Raw genomic sequence first — 21,045 nt, 5'->3', positions numbered from 1 at the left:
GTTCTGATTCGGATGGCCGCAGAACCTCATGTCGCTTGCTCCTGGACACCTTCCCAATTTTCCAAGGCAGAGCTGGGAGAACAGTGGTGCGGGCGGAAAGGTCGTGGGCCTCACCCTTACCAGTCAAGTATGGGGTCGCTTCGTCCTCCCGCGGGCGCGATGGCACCTCAGCCCATGCACGAAGTGCCTGACAGCATGTGGGCCCAACGTCTCCAGCCCGGAGTCACCCCAGGGAGTCACCCCAGCCCCCTCAGCGGGCTGCCGGACGGTCCATCCAAGCGCAGGAGGGCTCGCCCCCATGACGGTACAGGAATTAGAAAGCCCCGCAGTACTGTCGCTGTGGGCCTCCGGCGCAGCGGGTCCTGGGCCTTAGACGGGATGGGCCCACCCCTCCAGGGACGGCAAACCTCACTTCCCCCACTGCAAGGCGGTCCCCAGCGCCAGCACAACCAAGCCGCGAGCAGCGGCCTCGCTCCCCATCAGTCCCGCTCACTGGTGAAGTCTCCGTGCTACTCAACTTGGGCAAGCGAGGGGCCCACCAGTACGCACCAGGGGGAGCCTGCACTCTCCACTCACCACATCCCGGGATCGCCGACCCCCTCGGATGCCTCCAGCCACAGGCCACGCGCACCCTCTTCTTCTCAGGGTCTCCGGGGATCCACGGCAGTCGCTGCAATCGCTAGTCCCCCTGGGCGCCGCATCTGTCCGCGAGCCGCGGGATCACCAGGCGCGCAGACCGCAGAAGCGCCGGCCACAGGTGCAGGCGGATGGCGCCACAGTCTGCCGCCACAGCCGGACGGGGCGCCCCAAATCTTTAGCCTGCGCCGGCGGGCTTCGTGTGTAGGATAGGCGGCCTGGTTGCGGGCAGGCTTAGTTCAGGGAAGGCGGTGTCCCTCCATCCGCCATTTTGAGGTCAGGCAGCCCCAGTCAGTCCACCCACCGAGGCGAGCCCGTCCCCGCAGCCTCACCGTCCCAAGGGCTCCCAGGTCGTGCCCCGCCTCCAAGCAGCTAGTCCACGATAGCCAGCAGTCGCGCCAGGGGCCCCCAGGTTCCCTAAAGGCTGGCGTCACCCTCTCCCGGAGCAGCCGCCATCTTGGGTCCTGCTCCGGCAGGGAGCAGCTCGCAGAGAGCGTCTGGATTTCTCCTGCGATCAGCGCCCCTCACGCCTCAGCAAGTTTAGCTAGGGGAGCACCCGGCAGTCCGCTCCAGTTTGCAGTGTTGGGGGCCTCAGTATCTCATCAGGATAAGCTTCGGCGGAGGGCAGCCACGGAGGAGCTCCGAGGTCCGCTGCTGCTCACATCGGCGCCAAGCCACGCCCCCCTGGGGAAGCAATATGCATGTGGGTGCCACAGCGGCACGGCAATGCATATTATGAGTGTCCCCACCGCCAGCCTTTTCATGGAGATGAGCCCACCATGAAAAGGCTGGCTGTGGGGAAACAAAGGGGGCCCTATACGGCCCCCTTTTGCCCCTGTGCATGGGGTGCATGCAGTGGGGCACATGTCGTGCTCCCCTGTGTGAATGCACCCCTGTTCCTGCACTTTATGGACTGCTTAGTCCATGCTGTACAGAAACATCCATTGGCAGTCCAAAAAGCGGTGCAGTTGCAAGGCTCACTATGAGCCTTCAAACTGCACCGTCTTGAGACCGCCACGTCGTCTGCCCGCCAGACAACAAAATCACTCGCAATCTGGCGTGCAGCGGTTGAATTTGGCAGTCCTGGAGCGGGTTCTGGCATTTCGGTCCATTCCAGGACCGCCAAACTAGTAATTAGGCCCTAAATCTTACAAGTAAATAAATCAATGCACAGGGTGTATTACATAAAAGAACGAAGGTTACAAGGTATATGAGTAACATATCGTCCTAATTGATAGGTATCATAAGTTGGTGTTAGTTGGGCAAAACACAAAGTAAGGATTTAAAATGTAACACAGTGGTTAGAGTTGCCTGTACAATAACACTTAATGACTACCCAAAGAAACAATTTTAGCATCTTTAGAACAATAATGATAGATTTTAGGAAAAACACAATAGGGTTCTAAACCCCTGCCTAGCAGTTTGCATGCAGATCCTTGATGCCAGTTCATAGCTCACAGCGCTATTTTAGAAGGATGGCAGCTTATGATTTACAAGTAACAAGAGGATCTCTGTGTCAACAGCAGTAACCCCACTTACCCAGCTACATACAAGACACATCTGTGATCTGCATGCTACTCAATGTATTTTGCTGGAAACACACTAACCCTCTGTACTGCTCCGAATGGAGCGACCAGGCGCTTTATAAAACATTATGAGTTAGAATGGTGACTATATAAAACGCAGATCTCTCCAGCAAGAGCATTAACCGACGGAGTTATCTTCCCATCATTATTATCCCCTGAAATTTCCTGGGCACACAAAGGTCTCCTCAGAAGATATTTTGAAATGCAGCCTCTTAGTGACCAATGGAGTAAGCCAGAGCAGGTTTACTGTCACATTTGTCCTTGTTGACATTTTCTTTGCGGTAGAGTTTAAAAACAATAAAAATATAGATTGACATATAGATTGACTGTCAGACTCCGCTTTTCATGACTCTGACCCTCGTGACTCAAACCCCTTTCCATTGCCACACTTTGACCCACAATGTATGGGTTTACAGAGTAGCTTTTTTTCAATTCCAGCACTACCTAAGGCTGCGCAATTCTGTAGCTACATGCCCAATTTCAGGGAACTTTCTGAGAACAATGTTAATACGTGTTTAAGCCACTGGTGCCATGGCTCAATATGGATAAACTACTGAGCAGAGGCAATTACATCAGTGCTGGGGTTACCTCCTGGTATAGAGATCTGCATAATAACACGTGATGTTTGCTAATTTATTTATACCCTGCAATTAAACCAGTATATTGCTGGTGTTAATGCCAAAAGCATTTTGTACACGAGATAAGTATAACAGCATCAAAGATGGAGTAAAATTGCATTGGCCAAACAGGCTCTATCCATAATAGCTTGTTACTGTTTTAGTCTCTGCTTTATTTGGAAGATCCAGGGAGCCAGTTTACCATGCCTGTGCTTACCAAGTTTCATGAGCAAACCCCTTGTAATTGTCTTCTCTGCATTTTCAACAGTTCTTAGTAAACAGTGTTATCGTCAACGAAAAAGAAAATTAATTTTGGAGACACGTTGATTTGGGGGGAGGGCTTGAATGAGTTTTGAATTCAACAGTACTCTGACGTTGTGTACTTTAGTCAGTGGTGCCGGTTCTTGCCCTAATGTTGTGTATTGGTTCCTGGCTTAGAATGGTATAACAGATAAAGGTGAAGATTGGGTAGGATGATTACATATGATGAGCACATGTCACTGAGCCATGCTAACCAATGACCATGTGATGCATCTACCCTTAAAATAAAAAAGGACTTAAGAAGTCTTCAAGGTGGTGTTGGTAAAGTGCCACCCATATCCTTTCTGCAGTGTGAGTTGAATACCTGTCATTCGTGTTTATCTGGTTAGTTAGATTCTAAGCCAATGTGCACATATACATTTCAAAGTGGGGAGGTGGACGGAGAAACAGGTATACAGATGTTAACCTAGGCTTGATAAATCAGGCTCTACTATGCCCTAAAGCCATTATTAGTGCCGTTGTTGAATAAGAGTCGATGATTGTACAGTTTCTTATATATTCTCCAAAATCTCTGTAATTCTAAGCTCAACAGGATTTTGCAATACATCAGCGACAGTTACACAATATGCAGGATATGATTTAATTGTGGATTCTTATTAGAAGCCTTGACACAAAAAAGGAGGCTACCAAAAAGGTTATGGTGATATCCAACATGATGCTGTCTGAGTTTGCAGTATGAAATGCCTTATGTCAAGTGTCTAGGGATTGTCTGGGTAAACAATATAGCTGATGAGATTTTCCCACATTTCTAGTCATCGCATCGTTACTGCAGCTGGGTGTCACCATGATTGTCCCCCTTGCCATAGCCTTGAGGTAGCGGGGCTACTGTGAAACACGTGAGAGATATATGTATGTAAGAACAAATGAATCAAGCTAGAATCTAGATTGGTTCATGTCTGTTGTGTTGGTTTTTTACGAAGGTAACTGAACATTTGCATTGAATAAATGCTTTATTGAAGACTTATGAACACTGGACCTTCCTTATACTCTAGACTTTAGTATTTATTTCCTTCTACTTCCATTGATGATATTGAAAGTATGACAGGTCTCAGGAGGAGAAAGGAAAGGATCGTCTCATACAAGTGAAAAAACAGACTCTTCGTAGTAAAAGAAATATGAATTCTCTTCTTTTAAAAAAAGAGATGTGGGGTACTTCATGCATACAGGTTCAGAGGATTCACTTATGCATAGAAGGTGGGAGATTTCTATTCAAGGGAGAAGGGTGTCTTCCATGTTTCGAGAAAGTTGAATACTTATGTGATCGGAGGGTACTTCCATAGAGGTGGGAAAGAACCAAGCACAGGTGTTGGGGGTGAGGGGTGGCAGGGTTCATATACATAAGATGAGGGTTTTCTAAATGCAGGATAGAAACCCCTCCTTCATCCCATTTGCATCACTGCAGACTGCCACAACAGACATCAGAACTTCATCTGTTTTCTCTTTTCTTATAGGAAGAAAAATCAGCGATAGCCAAAGCAAAGGATTTTCTGGAGTGCAATCTGTTTTCGGCAGACGATCCTTACACAACAGCTCTTACAGCATACGCCTTGACTTTACTGCATAGTTCTTCTGGAATGGTGGCCCTGCGGAGGCTAAATAGCATGGCTATCATGCAAGGTATGTCTTAAAGAAAGCTCCCACAAGATAACCTATTGGATTCTTGTTTGATAGTCTTACAAAACAATGCCCGCCAAAGATATTTTATTCCATATATTATTTTGAATCTCTGCTCATGGCATTGGGTTCAAGATGCCACAAGTTACCTGCAAGGTGCACAATCAAACTTGGATTTGTAGCTCACATCACATTTCATTTCATTCTGTTACTTGGTATCCAATAAATTTAAAAGTAAAACTGAAAGTACCAGAGAATTAAGCGTTATAACAAAGTACAACAAAGACTGCCAGACATTAAAACTGACATGGAAACTTGGCTGTTCAATAATAAGTCACCTACATATTTTAGAAGGGTACTATTGGCTTCAACCTTGTAAAATGAGATATGACATGTCAATAGCTCAACCAATCCTGTAATTATTAATGCTCATAAAATCTGTGATAGAATATTTTTAACTAGAAATGCATTACCACAAGTGCCGAATTTGTAAAGTAAAACAAGGAATGGCATGCCTATTGACATCTAACATAGAACAACTTGAGAACTTAGAGAAACAACCCTTTGTTAGCTTGTCACTTGACAACTTCATGTAGATAGCTCATTTGAGATGGTGATTCTAACTCCACTTTCATTCTAATTCATACACGACGTTTAATCTGTTAGATGTGCAGCTATATTTTAACTGAACAGTGTTCTACGTATCCAAAAGCATGTGAAAGCAAAATGACAAATATGGGGTGCTGTTCTTAAAACCAGTGAGTGTTACGGGCACCTCTTGACTGCACTTTGCAAACATATTCCACACATTTATTGCTTGACTTTTTAAACATTTCAGATGGATTCACACACTGGAGTTTAACAGGGACAGTCGCCACAGACGAGGACACTTTCATGGGATTCAATGATGGCCTCTCGCAATCAGGTACTACAGTTTCTGTCTTTTATGGTTTTATTTGTATAGGGTGAGATTAATTGGTTGATAGTGTTGCAACAAACAATACAGAACAGAATACTGAAATCAGAAAATGAGTAAAATATAATCTGAGTCATACATATAATGTATCTGGCAGTGTGCAGAGTATTAAAACATTTAGGGGCATAAGTACGAGGAAGTGGCGGAGTGAGGCGTTAGCCGTCATGGATTAACGCCTCACTCCGCCACTTCAGAAATGCAAGGCTGCACCATATTGACATGGATATGGTGCAGCCTTGCGTTTCCCCCTGCGCTGGTGCTACACTTAGCAGTGTAGCGCCAATGCAGGTACCTTTGAACCATAGTGCAAGGGTGTCTGCGTGCAGGTGAGGATTGTTTATGTGTAGCAAGGTGTCCCTTCCTGCACATAAACAATCCTTCATGCAGCACACATGAAAGTCACAAAATGGCTTTTTTTACAGGTTGTTTATGTACAGGAAGGGGGACCTTCCAGTACATAAACAATCCATGGCAGTTTGCTTTTTCCATGTGTGCTGCACAATGCAGCAGACATGGAAAAAGCAAAAACGATGAGAAATAATGCATTTCTCCTCGTTTCGCCTGTTTAAGACCAGGTTTTCCCTAGTCTTAATTTTGGTGCTGCCTCCTATGTACGCTGCCCTTGTACATAGGGGGCAGCGTCAAAATCAATAGGTGTCGTGGTGAAACGCCCACCGCAACACCCCTTTCACGCTAACCATAGCGTGAAAGGGGGCCTAATTTACAAGGCAGCGTTAAGCCACATTAAGTGGCTTAACGCTGCCTTTTAAATAGGGCTAAGCCCCTATCACTGCAACAACGTCACTGGAAGTCATGTTGTGATGGCGATAGGGGCTTGTGCATATGCCCCTTAGTTTCACTACTTAGGGGCCGATTCCGATCGGTCAGGAGCCGTAACCGACAGACCTGCTGTCGTCGGTTACGGCCCTGCAAGTACGGTCGCACTCGTATACTTCACAATGCAAGCATGCATTCCGAGCGGAATGCATGCTTGCATTGTGAAAAGCAGGGGTGCAGTTCATCCCTGCACCCTGTGGCCGGCACCCCAAGGTGCCTGCCACCGGGTACAGGGATCCACAGAGGGGCACCATAGGTGCCCCCAGGCCGCCATTCGGCAGCCTCGCAACCCACTGGGGGCCCCCAAAGACAGTTTCCGACTGCCTTTTCGTGCCGGAAAGACCGGCACGAAAAGGCAGTGACAAACTGCCATCGTACTCCCTCGGTCGCAAAGAGGCGGCCGGGGGAGTACTGAGGGATTTCCGGACGGCGGACGGGCTCTCCGAGCCTGTCGTCTGCAATCCGGAAAACGTGTCGGATTCCTTTCTGACCGAGCCCATCAGAATGGCTCGATCGGAAAGGAATCCGGCCGACACGTATGGTTTTGGTCGGAAGGGCTCTGACCATTGTTCAGCGCCCTTCCGACCGGAATCAGAATCGGCCCCTTAGCGGTAATTCAGCTAGCCTGGTCCTTTATCTTTGAAAACAGCAAGATATTCAATGCTTCCTCTGGTCCCTTTAAACTGTTTTTCCACTCTATGAAAGGCAATAATCAAATTTAGTAAGTATTGAGGTCAGATTTATTACAACTTGCTCTGGTCATGTTTTTTACAGTTCTCTGAGGTGGCCATTGTTACAACATTCTGTCACAGTTACAAAATGTATGCAGGTGTTTTCACTAGTGATTTAATGAACATGCTTTGTACCTTTATGAAAATGACAGATGTCTTTCTCCAAAACACCATATATCAATCTTGTAAAAAATCCACAAAAAAATAATAAGAGGCAAATATTAGAAAGAGAGACATAAAGGCCCTTTAAGCAGGATGCCCCAAAATGTATTCAAGATGTCCTGTCTACATAGTGCTAATAAATATAAGGTTGGGTTTATAATGAGGAAAAATTACTTTATTGTAATCCTGAATCTCTACTGTGGGTATCTTCATAAAATACTTAGTAGAACACAGGAAAAGTTACCTTAATGTTATCCTGATTCTCTATTGTGGCTATCTTCATAAAATACTAATTAGAACATGGGCGCCGAAATTATAGATCCAGAACATTTTTCAAAGTACAAATAATGTATTCCAAATTTTATTTAATGCATCCTTTTTTAGTGAAAACCTCCTTTCTTTTACATAAGCACAAATGGAAATAAAACAGGTTTAGCTAGGAATTTTGATTATATTAGTTCTTGATAATTCTTCTTGTGGAAATGGAAAAAAAAGAAACACCACGGAATAGACCAAAGATTGGCTGAAGTAAAATGTAACACCGTTACTTTGAAGTGAAGGATGCTCCACAGTCCCATAATGCAGTGCAGTGTGGATTAGCTCATAGTTAATTTTGCATGTTAGTAATTGTAGTAAATTAGCCCCTTTGACATGGTCATCCCCACTTTTTGCCTGGTAACGGATGTGATTTTGACTGGAATTGCACTGGGTTCCTGCTAACCAGACCTCATTCCCCAAAACTGTACAATTGTTTCCCCCAATTGGCAGAACCTTTAGCACCCACTGTAAGTCCCTAATAAATGGTTCCACTGGTACCTAGGGCCGGAGGTACAAAAGAGGGCACCTAAGGGCAGCAGCACGAAGTGTGCCACCCTAAGGGGCCCCATAACAAGCACATGCAGGGCTGCCATTGCAGGCTGCGTGTCTAAGTGTAGACAAAAGTGGAAACATGACATGTCACACATCCCTGTGTACCATGTCCCCTTACACTGCATGTAATATTTGTCAGTCACCCCTACAACAGACCTGACAGCCCTAAGACAGGATGCTGAATATTACATGTGAGGGCATACCTGCATGAGCAGATATGCCCAGGGTGGTTAGTCCTATTACCGCCAAGGCAAGTGACCAGGGAAGCAATTTTAAAATGTGCTGGAAACTGGTGAAAACGAGTTCCCCAACTACATGACAGTTTCACTGAAGATAGGGATGTTTGGTTTCCAACATCTCATATTGATAAACCCACTATGATTCCAGTGTTGGATTTACCAATACATGCACTCAGAGGCCACCTTATAGGTGCCCCTTGAAAACCTACCAGTCGCTGGTGTGTTCCCTGGCTGGTTTCTGCCAGCCTGCCACCTGAGACACTGTTCTGACCTCCTAGGGTGAGAGCATTGTGCTCTCAGGAGCCCAAGAACTAAAGCCTATCTGGGAAGAGGGTGCCCACCCCGTCCCACAGGATGACCTACTGATTAGCCTTCCTAGGCCGGCAAGCTTCAAAGAGCTGCCAACTTTGAAATGCGAATCTGGCTTGCATCACAGGAGAGGAAGCCAACCCCTTTGTCCAGAGCCCCTTTGGAACCTGGACAAACTGGAAAATTAGCTAGTCAGGTAGGCATGCCACTTCCAGGATACTACCACCCCTAAGATGGGAAAAACTGAGGTGGACACAACTTTTAAAAAGCAGTCTCTTCGTGACTGGATCGAATCCTATTGGTTTGCATTGTGCACCCGATGCTGTTAGCACCACTGCACCCAGCCGCCCTAGTGCCGTTGGAGGTGACCTGTTTGTGCTTTCTTGGACTTTGCCCTGTACTCTCCTTAGATCTAAGACACTGGTCCAGTAAGTAGCTGACAAGACCTAGTAAACCACATATAATTTTCTGCCCATAGGTTAATATTGCAGAACTCAGAAATTGCACTGTGCCGACTTCTCATACTTAAAAGAATTCATATTTAAAAGAAATATGCTACTTACCAGTATGCATCTGTTCTTGGCATGTAGAGCTGCAGATCTACACACTGTGCATAGATCGCCATCTGGTGTTGGGCCCGGATGTTTGCAGTTGTTTTTCTTCTTGGAAAGTCTTTGGAAGTCACAAGGTATGTGACTCCTCCTTTGGATCATACTGCGCATGGGCTTCGGCTCCATCCTCAGATTGTTTTTCGCCAGCAGGGAAATGATGGAGCGTAGTAATAAGCAGTGAAGATGCCCATGTGTGCTGTATCTAAATAAGATAAACTGGAACAGATAAAGGTAGCCGGGGAGGCGGGTGGGCGTGTGTGGATCTGCAGCTCTACATGCCAAGAACAGATGCATACTGGTAAGTAGCCTATTCAGTTTGAGGCATATGAGCTGCAGATTACCCACTGTGCATAGATTATATAGCAGTGCTCGCTCCTAGCGGCGACCACCAGTATCTGTTGCAGTTGCTTGAAACAGTGTTTTAAGAACAGCCTGGCCCACAATAGCTTGTTGTTTAGTTTGCACATCTACACAATAGTGTTTAGTGAAAGTGTGTGGTGTAGACTATGTAGCTGCTTTGCAGATATCATCTAAGGGGATGTTCCCTAAGAATGCCATGGAAGCGCCTATTTTTTTACGTGTAGAGTGGGCTTTAGGGGGAACAGATAGCGTGCATTTGGCTTTGTGGTAGAAAATCTGTATGCCCTGGGCCTGGTTCCAGTGGCGCGCTAAGCACTCTTGGAGAGGACGCATCTGGAGTCTTGCGTGAGGTACTATAAATATGCAAGAGGCCATCATTCCTATAAGTTGCATTAACACTCGAGCTGGAAGAGAGTGTTCCGGGTGAAATTTGGCACGTAGAGCCTGAATGTTTGCTATCCTGGCAGGACTGGGATAGGCTAGCGCAGTGGTCTCCAACCTTGTCTGCAGTGAGAGCTATTTCTGATCAGTGAAAATGGTTGTGAGCTACTAAAGGCCACGCAACGCGCACATTTTTCCGAGCGAGAGCGGCTCACACCCAGCTTCAGTGATTTTAAGCCGAATTTGTTTGGAGCCCATACTGTGGTTACATAGTAAGCAGAGGCACCACTCTGTGCAGCCTAGCCCCCAATACTTGTATTGTTTCATGGTACCAGTTTTACCTTTAAATCTGGATCCCCCATTACTTAAATATTATTATAAAACCACATTTAAACACTGGGCGCTCTAAACAAAGCATTACTTTTAAATGTTGACAGTATTAGTGGTTTTGTGTAGTTTTCTGCAGCATGACTATATAACGTATTGACTCTTAGGACTTGTTAGCAGATGCCAATGCTGTTGCTTTTTTTACGTAATTGGCCAGGTGTTTCCCTTGGGTCCTCGAGTATTCTGGATAAATCCATGGCATCCACATAGGAATCATTTTCTTTCATGGTAAATATCTCCTTTGCATTAGGAGTAATGTAGCTCCTACCCACCCTTCAAAGCTACCAGAAAGGTCATGCCCTCTCTGCACATGCCCACCCTCTTGCATTTTTTTGTAAACCTTTAAAAAAAAAACGGTACTTTTTCCACCATGCCAATGCTCAACTCTCTCTGAAAAAGCTCTTCACTCAGTGCTAGAACACATGGCTCGACTCTGCAATGTCCATTGTCAGAAAATACACAGTTATTGTCTGTTCGCCAACACCGTGCTTTATATCTGCCTTCGTTTGGCAATCCATGAAAGTAACTCAGTGTATTTAAGACTCTTTGATTTTAACCTCGGCTGCCACCACTCTTTACTATGGGAGGCAGATGTAAAGCACGGTGGCAGCCGACATTAAGATCAAACAGTCAGAACCACTGGTGGAGACTAAGTACCAGCAGCACTCCCTGCAGCCTGACCGCACAGAGGGAGACAGACACCAACACAGCGACAGAGAAGGACTACAGAGCTATTCTGGGTACCTGGCATGCTGGAGTGGGGAAACTTGCCGTTCAGGATGATGAGTGATATGAGTCCGCAGAAAGGAGATGCAAAATTATATCACTAATGCTGACGTCACAAGCAGAGTCCTCTGCGCAAAGTACAGTCCAGTGTAAAGGGAAGAATTGGGACCCATGGCTATAATGATGCATTCTTTTGGGTTATTCACGCAGCGCTACTCAACAGAGACCAGAGATTATTTAAACTGCGAGCGAAGGGTATTCCCTCCTCTGGATCGGTTTCACCATGTGGGTTTTGGCAAGCAGGGAGACAAATTCCAAACCGGCCACTATTAAAACAACGGCGCAAAATAACATATTAAATCTTAAAGGAATCTCACTCAACGGGAAAGACTCCTTTGCCTCCCTAGGCTCGGTCAAAATCAAACAAGAGAGTGCGTCGCTGATGAAGAAAGATTAAGGTGGACAAATGAAGTGGCAAGGACCTTTAATTTTAATATCGACTGCCGCCTCGGTTTACTACTGAAGGTAAATGAAAAGCGTAGTGCAGCCGATGTTAAAATCAAAGGGCCTTGTATGCATTTTACTGACTATTATGCGAATGGAAATAAAAAGCCCGGTGTAGTCAGTAAGAGGCCCAGTGCATGCAAGGAACTGGATTGGATTTTAACATTACTGCCACCCCTCTTCATTATTGAAAGCGATGTACAGCAGGGTAGAAGTTCAGTGCATGCAAAGCCCTTTGATTTTGACCTCCGCTGCCACCGCGATTTACTTTTGAACACAGATGTAAAGCACGGTGGCAGCCGAAGTTGAAAACAAAGGGCCTTGCATGCACTGAGCCGTTTTCACTGACTACTACGCGCATGCAAATCTAAAGTGCGGTGTTGTCAGGGAAAGCGGCTCAGCGCAGGCAAGGACCTTGAATTTTAACGTGGTCTGCCACCGCACTTTACTGTGGAAGGCAATGTAAAACGCGGAAGTGGCCCAGTGAAGGCAAGGACCTTGGATTTTAAACGTTGGCTGCCACCGCGTTTTAATATTGAAGGTAGATTTAAAGCGCGTGGCAGCCGACACTATAATCAAAGGACTTTGCCTGCACTGAACCTCTTTTAATGAATATGCGGGTACTAGAACAATGGCTTGCCTACCTATGCAGCTTCTCGGTGAGGATCAGCGGCATAAATCAAGCGCTGTGCCAGCCTGGAAAAGGCGCGTGACTGTGCAGAGTGCAGGTAGAACGTCACGTTCTTCGGCCCGCCCCGCCACGCCCCATCTAAGCTCAGTTCAGCCATTCTGAGCAGCCTGTTTGGGTGAGGGCGGGCAAAAGATACCGACGTGATAATAAATGAATGCTCAGAATGAAGCCTTATTAGATACTGGCGCGAGCTACTCCCAGGGGGTCGGCGAGATACCGGTAGCTCGCGATCGACTGGTTGGAGACTCCTGGGCTAGCGCTTTTGAGGTGTCTATGGTGGCACCGAGGTATTGTTTTACGTGGGACGGTTGCAGATGGACTTGGTATGGTTTACTGTGAAGCCCAGTTGGTGAAGTAGTTGGATAGTGGCGTGAGTGTGTTGTACACACTGGTTGTATGAGTTGGCTTTTATGAGCCAGTCGTGTAGGTATGGGAAGACGTGGATGTGTTGTCTTCTCAGGTGTGCTGCCACCACCGCTAGGCACTTGGTAAACACCCGTGGTGCTGTAGTGACTCCGAATGGGAGCACTTTGAATTGATAGTGTTGACCGTCCACTACAAATCTGAGAAACCTCCTGTGAGCCTTGTGAACAGGAATGTGGAACTAGGCGTCCTTGAGGTCTAGGGTGGCAAGGTAGTCGTTTTGGGAGAGCAGGGGAAGTACCTGCTTGAGTGTGACCATGTGGAAATGGTCTGAGTGTATATAGTGATTTAGGGGTCTGAGGTCCAGAATGGGCCTTAGAGTGTCATCCCTTTTTGGTATGAGAAAATATAGGGAGTAAACTCCCATATTTTGTTGGTGGGCAGGAACTAGTTCTATCACACTCTTTTGTAGGAGGGATGTAGGAGAGTAGGGTCTGCTTCCTATGGTCACCCCCACTTTTTGCTTTTCCTTTACTGGTTTTCGACTTAGATGTGGCTGTGGGCCTGCTAATCGGACCCACAGCCCAGCTGTTCTCTCTCTAAATTCATACTATGTACTTTAGGTACATAACCCAATTGGTAAGGATCACCTTATGGGTCCCTGTACAGTGTACCTTAGGTACCCAGGGCATAGGTGTACCCTAGGTCTACCAGGGGCTGCAGCATGTATTATGCCACCCCTGGCTGGCTTCCCATCATGACACAACTGGCTGATCACTCAGCTGGGGCAAGGTCGTGTAATCACCCCTTGCTTAGGTATAGTATTCCTATACCTTTCTTATATATAGACACATGGATAACCTGTAAGCCACTCCTATGGCAGGCCTTAACAATCCTGGAGGCAGAGTGCTTGGTAACATGTGAGATGGCGCTCTAGCGTGAGCTGAGCCTGTCTGCAGCTTTCGGAACCATGTCCTTATAGCTGTTCTATGATATCGCCTACCATATACTCTTAAAGTGCCTTATAATCCTCGCGGTTATGGTAACTATGGTTTGGCTTTATCAAAACATGTCGTGTAAGGTGTCTAACACTTTGGAATACTACCCCCACACCATTTCTGGCGATGAGGTTAGTATTCCCCCTTCTAGAGGGTGAAGACATGTTAAAATCCTACTTACCCGGTTAAAGTTAACCAGAGCCCCAGCATCACAAAATGGATGCTGCTGCCACGGACACAAGTCTGACCTCCTGCTGCTGGGAGTCCTTCCAGCGAGGGAGGCTTGGAAAATAGGTTTCCTGCCTTGGGGGGTGCTAGCACCACCCCAGACAGGACTTAGTGTATTGGGGCAGGGAGGGATGAAAGAAACGAGACACTGCCTGGGGCACACAAGGTGTCCCATGCATAGCCCGGTTCAAACCGGTGCTGGGGCACTCCAGCCCCAGCCCTGGCGCGAAACTGGACAAAGGGAAGGGGGTGTAACCACCTCCCCTCCCTGGTCCCACCCATAGGAGGGACCTAGCAGGTAAACCCCAGCCCCCCAGATTAGTATAAGAGTGGGAGCTGAGTCCCTAGGATTTGGGATTATCCTGAACTGAAACTAGACACGAAACTCTGGACCTTCGACATTCGACTACAAGAAGACTGAAGAATCTCCCTTGTGGCCAAGGAGTGGCCACCCTGTGCCAACAGGCACCAACAAGCGACCGTTTGCTTTGCCCAAGTTCTATGAGGAACCGACTGCAGAGCCCGACCAGCGCCTTGACTTCCAGACTACTCCGACCCTGATCCACATCCACAGCAATGCTGAGATCCGTGAGACGTGGGACCGGCTACCTGGGAAAATTGGCGAGTAGCTTCCAGCGCAGCTTCTAAGGCATCCTCGAAGTTGTGCTCTGGGGATTGAGAAGCCCCAACCCCGAGCACCATCTGCACCGAAGATCAGCCCTCCACACTCCACGAGTTCTGCGTGGGGCCCTTCTGCATTTTCCTGCTCGACGCGTCTGTCCAGAGGGGACAAAGTTTGGGTCACTAGCCAGTGACCGTGTGGAACCAGTAAGGAACCAGGCGATGTCGTGCAGAACACAGGTAATGTCTTGAAGCTTGTCTCTGCAGCTGCGTGGACCAGGAGGCATCGAGGACGACCAGAACCAGGGTACGAGCTGTCCCACGAAGGATCGTGCTGATGGCGGAGTCGACGTCCCGATTGGAGTCAACAAGCCTTGGCAAAGGCAACCCACGCGGAAATGGAAATTCGCTTCAGTGGCAGACCAGGAAGGTCTGAGGTGCTTCTCTTTCACAGGGAAGCAAGGGCCAGTCTGGAGGAGCCAAACCAGCGGTGGAAAGTTAAGGGTTCGTCGTCACTGAGGCTACTTGCCAACGGGCCAGCAACCGCTTGCAGGTGTTCTTCCTTCGAGATCCATCTTTGGGTCCACCGGACATCTCCTCCTGGCCGCCTGCCAGCATCTGTTCTTCATGCATCCATAGGATCCAGCGACGATACCCGACACATCTTCACACCTATGCACCCGTCTCCTGTGGGTGAGGTAACGCGAGTACTCCGGTGCTCCAGTGGATATTGACTATCCAAGTGTCTAAGTCTTTAGTTGCTTCCTCCTAGTTACTTCGGAAGTGTCCTTATTCTCCCTATTTCTAACTACTACATTCCCATTGACTTTAATGTAACCCGCCTGTGTGTTTCCACACTGCACACGCCTCCCGTGGGCCTCCCACTTCCTAACTATTGGTAGGGTAGTGTAGCCCCAGCGATTCCCTAGGCCCTAGGCCTACTCCCTGTTCGTGACGTGGTACTTATACCACTTTCTTAGTATATGGTTTGCGTGGCCCCTGGGCCTAACTGTATTTTCCTGTGTAACTTAACGTATGCTACTTAAGAAATTGTTTGTACTTAGACCTCTGAACTCATAAAGAGTGCTGAGGGTATATGTTAGAATAAATACATTCTAATTTTATATATACCTGGTGTGGTGTCCTTTCATTTGGTATTCAAGGGATTGTAATGGTATAACAGCTGGCTTCACATGCCATACAGAGTTTAGCCTAAGACTGCTCTTGTCCATGCTACCACTAGGATAGCTGGTCTATAAGGTTGACTTTACAACCAATCACCATAAGGGTTGTTTGGACTGATACAGGGTGTACACTAGAACTAGTGACATCATATATCAGGCCAACTTCTCACATTGGTGAGCAGCGGTTGGGATCTGAGCTTGCTGTTGTGATACCATTATAATCTTGAGATATCAAATTGAAAGATCACATTAGGTACTGTAAGGTACATATAAAACAAAATCTTAGAATACTTAAGTTCTACTGAACTTAGTTGTTGAAGGGCCTAGCACACCCTGACTACAACCACTAGAGAGGTTTTAGTAGATACAACTAGTGTAGGTAGGTGCACACACCACACCCTCACTAGATCATGTCTCTGAGAGGAGATCAAGATGATTCTCTCTCAGGAGAGGCAAATCCTAGAAGGATACCCTCTAGATATGATACCCTAACTTTTCAGGAGATGAGACAATTGTGTACCTCCAGAAAGTTAAAACAGGGTTCCAGCCCTACCCTCATTTATCTAGTGTAGATCTTAAAAGAGTATGATACTCAGAGAGTCTCCCACAATGGTACCTTAGGTACAAATGAGGGTCTGCCCTCTACAGAAGACTCCCCTCACTACACTGATCAAGATGAGTCAGAAGGGACTTCAGGAGATGAGTAGACAGCCAGGTCCAAGTTAGGAGACTTAGCCAGGCTAACTTAAGCCTACATGGGAGTCAGAATGGGATCCCCCCATTCAGACCCTCAAGTGGACTTAACCAGAGAGATAGGAGAGGAAGATCCCCTTCCAGGGAATCTATCCACTCCCATGTCTCTAATAGCTCCAATGCCTCTTCTCATAGGGGAATTACTTCTCCACAGAGAAAAGAGCATAAGGCCAGAATGAGGGAAGTCAATCTGAGGATTGAAAGGGAAGAACTTGCCCTTGCCAAAGAGAGACTTGCTCTGGCCAGAGAGCAAGAGAGCAAAAGTTAAGTGGGATAGAACCCACTGGTGGCAGCATTATCCCTAAGGATAGAGACAGGACCTATGAGAATAGAAACCTGAGCAAGATTGTCCCTCCCTACAAGTGTGGGGATGACATCCACAAATGGATAACTGCTTTGGAGAGGGCTTGCAAAGTACAGCAGGTACCCCAAAGTCAGTGGCCAGCTATCTTGTGGCTCTCCTTCTCTGAGAAAGGTAGAGACAAGCTCCTCACAGTTAGTGATGAGGATGCTGATAATTTCACTGTCCTGAAGAGTGCTCTGATTGATGGGTTTGGCCTAACCACTGAACAATACAGGTTGTTGTTCAGGGATACCCAGAAGACACAGACTCAGGACTGGACTGACTTTGTTGATTGTGCCACTAAGGCTTTGGAAGGCTGGTTATTGGGTAGTAAGGTTAAGGACTATACAGGATTGTATAATTTGATCAAGCGAGAACAAATCCTTAACAACTGTCAAAACCAGCTACTGCATGAACACTTGATTGACTCTGACCTGACTTCTCCCCAAGAATTGGGAAAGAAGGCAGATAGGTGGGTCAGGACTAGAGTTAAGCAGAAATCCCAGAACCAGGGTGGTGATCAGAAAAAGGCAGACCAGAAGGGTAATGAGCAGAAAGCAAAAGACCAGAAGTCTTCACCAGGCCCCCAAAAGGCTCAGGGGGAGGGTGGTCCCAAAAAGGATAAAAATAAAGATGGCCAAAAGAAACCTTGGTGTAACTATTGTAAATCCAATTCCCATTGGTTTAGTGAGTGCACCAAAAAGGACAAGCCCCCAACCACCATTGCCCCTAAGGCAACTGTACCCCCTAGTCCAGCTGTAAGTGGTGGTTCCCAGCAAAAGGGTGTAATAGGGTTAACCCTGGGAACTGAAGTGGATTCTGGCCTAGTCAGAATACCAACTCAGGCTGTTCTGATCTGTGATGGGGACATAGCTTTGTCCCCTACTGTGAGTCCCAGTAACCTGGGCAAGTATAGACAGACTCCTTTAATCAACCATAGGATGGCTCAGGCCTACAGGGACACAGGTGCTAGTGTCACAATGGTGACACCTGCCTTTGTGGACCCTGGACAGATCATGCTAGGTAAGAATTACCTAGTGACCAACGCTAGCAATGCCACTACTTCCCATAGTGTGGCAATTGTTAACTTCTCCTGGGGAGGAGTAACTGGCCTCAAGAACGTTGTGGTAAGTTCAGACCCTCCTGTAGAGTGTTTGTTGGGAAACGACCTTGAAACTTCAGTTTGGACTGAAGTGGAGTATAGGACCCATGCAGAAATGCTGGGAATAGATGCACATGTCCTTGCTGTGACTAGGTCACAGGCCAAAAAGTGAAACACTGAACAAGTGCTGGATCCTGAGACAATGGACCAGACACAACCCAAGAGAAAGAGCAGTAGGGTTAAGGCTGTGCCTTCCCCCGTGCATCAGGTAGAGAATCAGCTCTCACAGGAGGATGATTCTGAGAGCTCTGAAGGCACTGTCCTAGAAGAACTGGAACCTGACCAGGTTGAGTTTCTTGGGACAGGGGGACCTTCAAGGGCAAATCTGAGGCAGGGACAATTAGACTGTCCTTCTCTTGAACCCCTCAGACAGCAGGCTGCTGCTGAGGCTGCAGGGAATGCTCAAGGTACCCATAACGTGTATTGGGATGAAGGGCTGCTGTACTCAGAGGCTAGAGACCCCAAGCCTGGTGCCTCCAGGAGGTTGGTCATACCATTGAGTTTCAGAGGCTTCCTTCTTACCTTGGCCCATGATATTCCCCTTGCAGGACACCTAGGCCAGAATAAGACTTGGGACAGACTTGTCCCTCACTTTCACTGGCCTCACATGTCAGAAGATACCAAGGAGTTTTGTCGCTCCTGTGTCACCTGCCAAGCCAGTGGCAAATCAGGTGGCACCACAAAGGCCCCCCTAATACCACTACCTGTGGTGGGGGTTCCCTTTGAAAGAGTGGGGATAGACATTGTTGGGCCAATGGACCCCCAAACAGCATCTGGGCACAGATTCATACTGGTGATAGTGGACCATGCCACCAGGTACCCAGAAGCTATACCCCTGAGGACCACAACAGCTCCTGTTGTGGCAAGGGCCCTACTTGGAGTGTTCTCCAGAGTGGGGTTTCCAAAGGAGGTTGTCTCTGACAGAGTTGCCAACTTCATGTCAGGATATCTGACTGCAATGTGGAAGGAGTGTGGTGTTAACTACAAATTCACTACCCCCTATCACCCACAATGCAATGGGCTTGTTGAAAGGTTCAACAAGACCCTAAAAGGGATGATAAACGGTTTACCAGACAAGCTTAGGCGACGATGGGACATCATTTTACCCTGCCTTCTGTTTGCTTACAGAGAGGTCCCACAAAAAGGGGTTGGCTACAGCCCTTTGGAACTTTTGTTTGGGCATCCTGTAAGGGGACCCCTATGTCTAGTAAGGGAAGGATGGGAGAGACCTTTCAGACAACCCAAGCTTGATATAGTGGATTATGTGCTTGGCCTCCGCTCAAGGATGGCAGAGTATATGAAGAAGGCTTCTAAAAGCCTTGAGGCAAGCCAAGAACTCCAAAAAGCTTGGCATGACCAAAAAGCTGTGCTGACTGTGTACCAGCCAGGACAGAAAGTGTGGGTGTTGGAGCCAGTGGCCCCAGCAGCACTCCAGTACAAATGGTCTGGACCCCACACTATTGTTGAGCAGAAGGGAGAAGTCACCTACTTGGTGGACCTTGGGACTCCCAGAAGCCCCCACAGGGTGCTTCATGTCAACAGGTTAAAGGCATATGTTGACAGGGCAGACATGGGCTTGCTCATGGCTACAGATGAGGGGCAGGAGGAAGAGAGTGACCCTCTCCCAGACCTGCTGACTCAGAACCCTGATGATGGTTTAGTTGATGGTGTGTTCTTTTCCGACAGCCTCACTAACCATCAGCAACAGGACTGCAGACAAGTTCTACAGGCCTATAGACATATGTTCTCACTGACCCCAAGTCAGACAAACTGGTGCACCAATGAGGTGGACACTGGTGACAGTCTGCCTGTGAAGAGTAAAATCTACAGGCAACCTGACCATGTGGTACAAAAGATATTGGAGCTGGGAGTCATTGAACCTTCAGAGAGTCCTTGGGCTAGTCCTGTAGTTCTTGTGCCAAAACCTCACACCCAAGATGGTAAGAGAGAGATGAGGTTTTGCGTAGACTACGGAGGTCTCAATGCTGTCACTAGGACAGATGCCCACCCAATACCTAGGGCAGATGACCTCATTGACAGATTGGCAGTTGCCAAGTTTCTGAGTACATTTGACCTGACAGCAGGCTACTGGCAAATCAGGCTAGCTGAGAGTGCAAAAGCCAAAACTGCTTTCTCAACCCCAGGAGGACATTATCAATTTGTGGTAATGCCCTATGGCTTGAAGAATGCACCTGCCACTTTCCAAAGGTTGGTGAATCAAGTCCTTACAGGAATGGATGACTACTGTGCAGCTTATCTTGATGATATTGCTGTCTTTAGCTCTACCTGGGAGGATCACCTGGTCCACCTGAGGAATGTCTTAGAGGCCCTGCAAAAGGCAGGCCTCACTATCAAGGCCACTAAGGGCCAGATAGGGCAGAGCAAGGTTGTGTACCTGGGCCACCTAGTAGGATTCAGACAGGTTCAACCACTGGGGAGCAAGATCCAGACCATAAAGGACTGGACTCCTCCCATTACCCAGACACAGGTCAGAGCTTTCTTGGGCCTGTCTGGGTACTACAGAAAGTTTGTTAAGAACTATGGGTCCATTGTGACACCACTTAATGACTTGACCTCCAAGAAAATGCCAAAGAAAGTTCAGTGGACAGAAAGCTGTCAGAAGGCATTTGATGACCTGAAGCAGGCCATGTGCACTGCACCTATTCTGAAAAGTCCAGATTACTCCAAAGAATTAATTGTCCAAACAGATGCTTCTGAGTTGGGTGTGGGAGCTGTTCTTTCACAACTGAATATAGATGGTCAAGACCAGCCCATTGCTTTTATTAGTAGAAGGCTGACCCCTAGAGAGAAACGTTGGTCAGCTATTGAGAGGGA

At 47.4% G+C, this 21,045-nt stretch overlaps 1 protein-coding gene across 2 annotated transcripts in view; it reads left to right on the top strand.

Annotated features, from left to right (window-relative positions):
• Positions 1–21,045, top strand: part of CPAMD8 (C3 and PZP like alpha-2-macroglobulin domain containing 8) — a 1,045,838-nt gene that overhangs the window by 489,055 nt on the left and 535,738 nt on the right. For both annotated transcript variants that reach the window (XM_085640012.1, XM_085640011.1), the window contains exons 30-31: positions 4,612–4,777; positions 5,613–5,699. In XM_085640012.1, coding sequence (XP_085496138.1) covers positions 4,612–4,777; positions 5,613–5,699 — 253 coding nt within the window. The remainder of the gene's footprint in view (positions 1–4,611; positions 4,778–5,612; positions 5,700–21,045) is intronic.

Source organism: Triturus cristatus, chromosome 12, assembly GCF_964204655.1.
Source record: "Triturus cristatus chromosome 12, aTriCri1.1, whole genome shotgun sequence".
NCBI lineage: Eukaryota > Metazoa > Chordata > Amphibia > Caudata > Salamandridae > Triturus > Triturus cristatus.
Note: the sequence above shows the minus strand (reverse complement) of the source record. Positions and strands in the feature narration are given on the sequence as shown.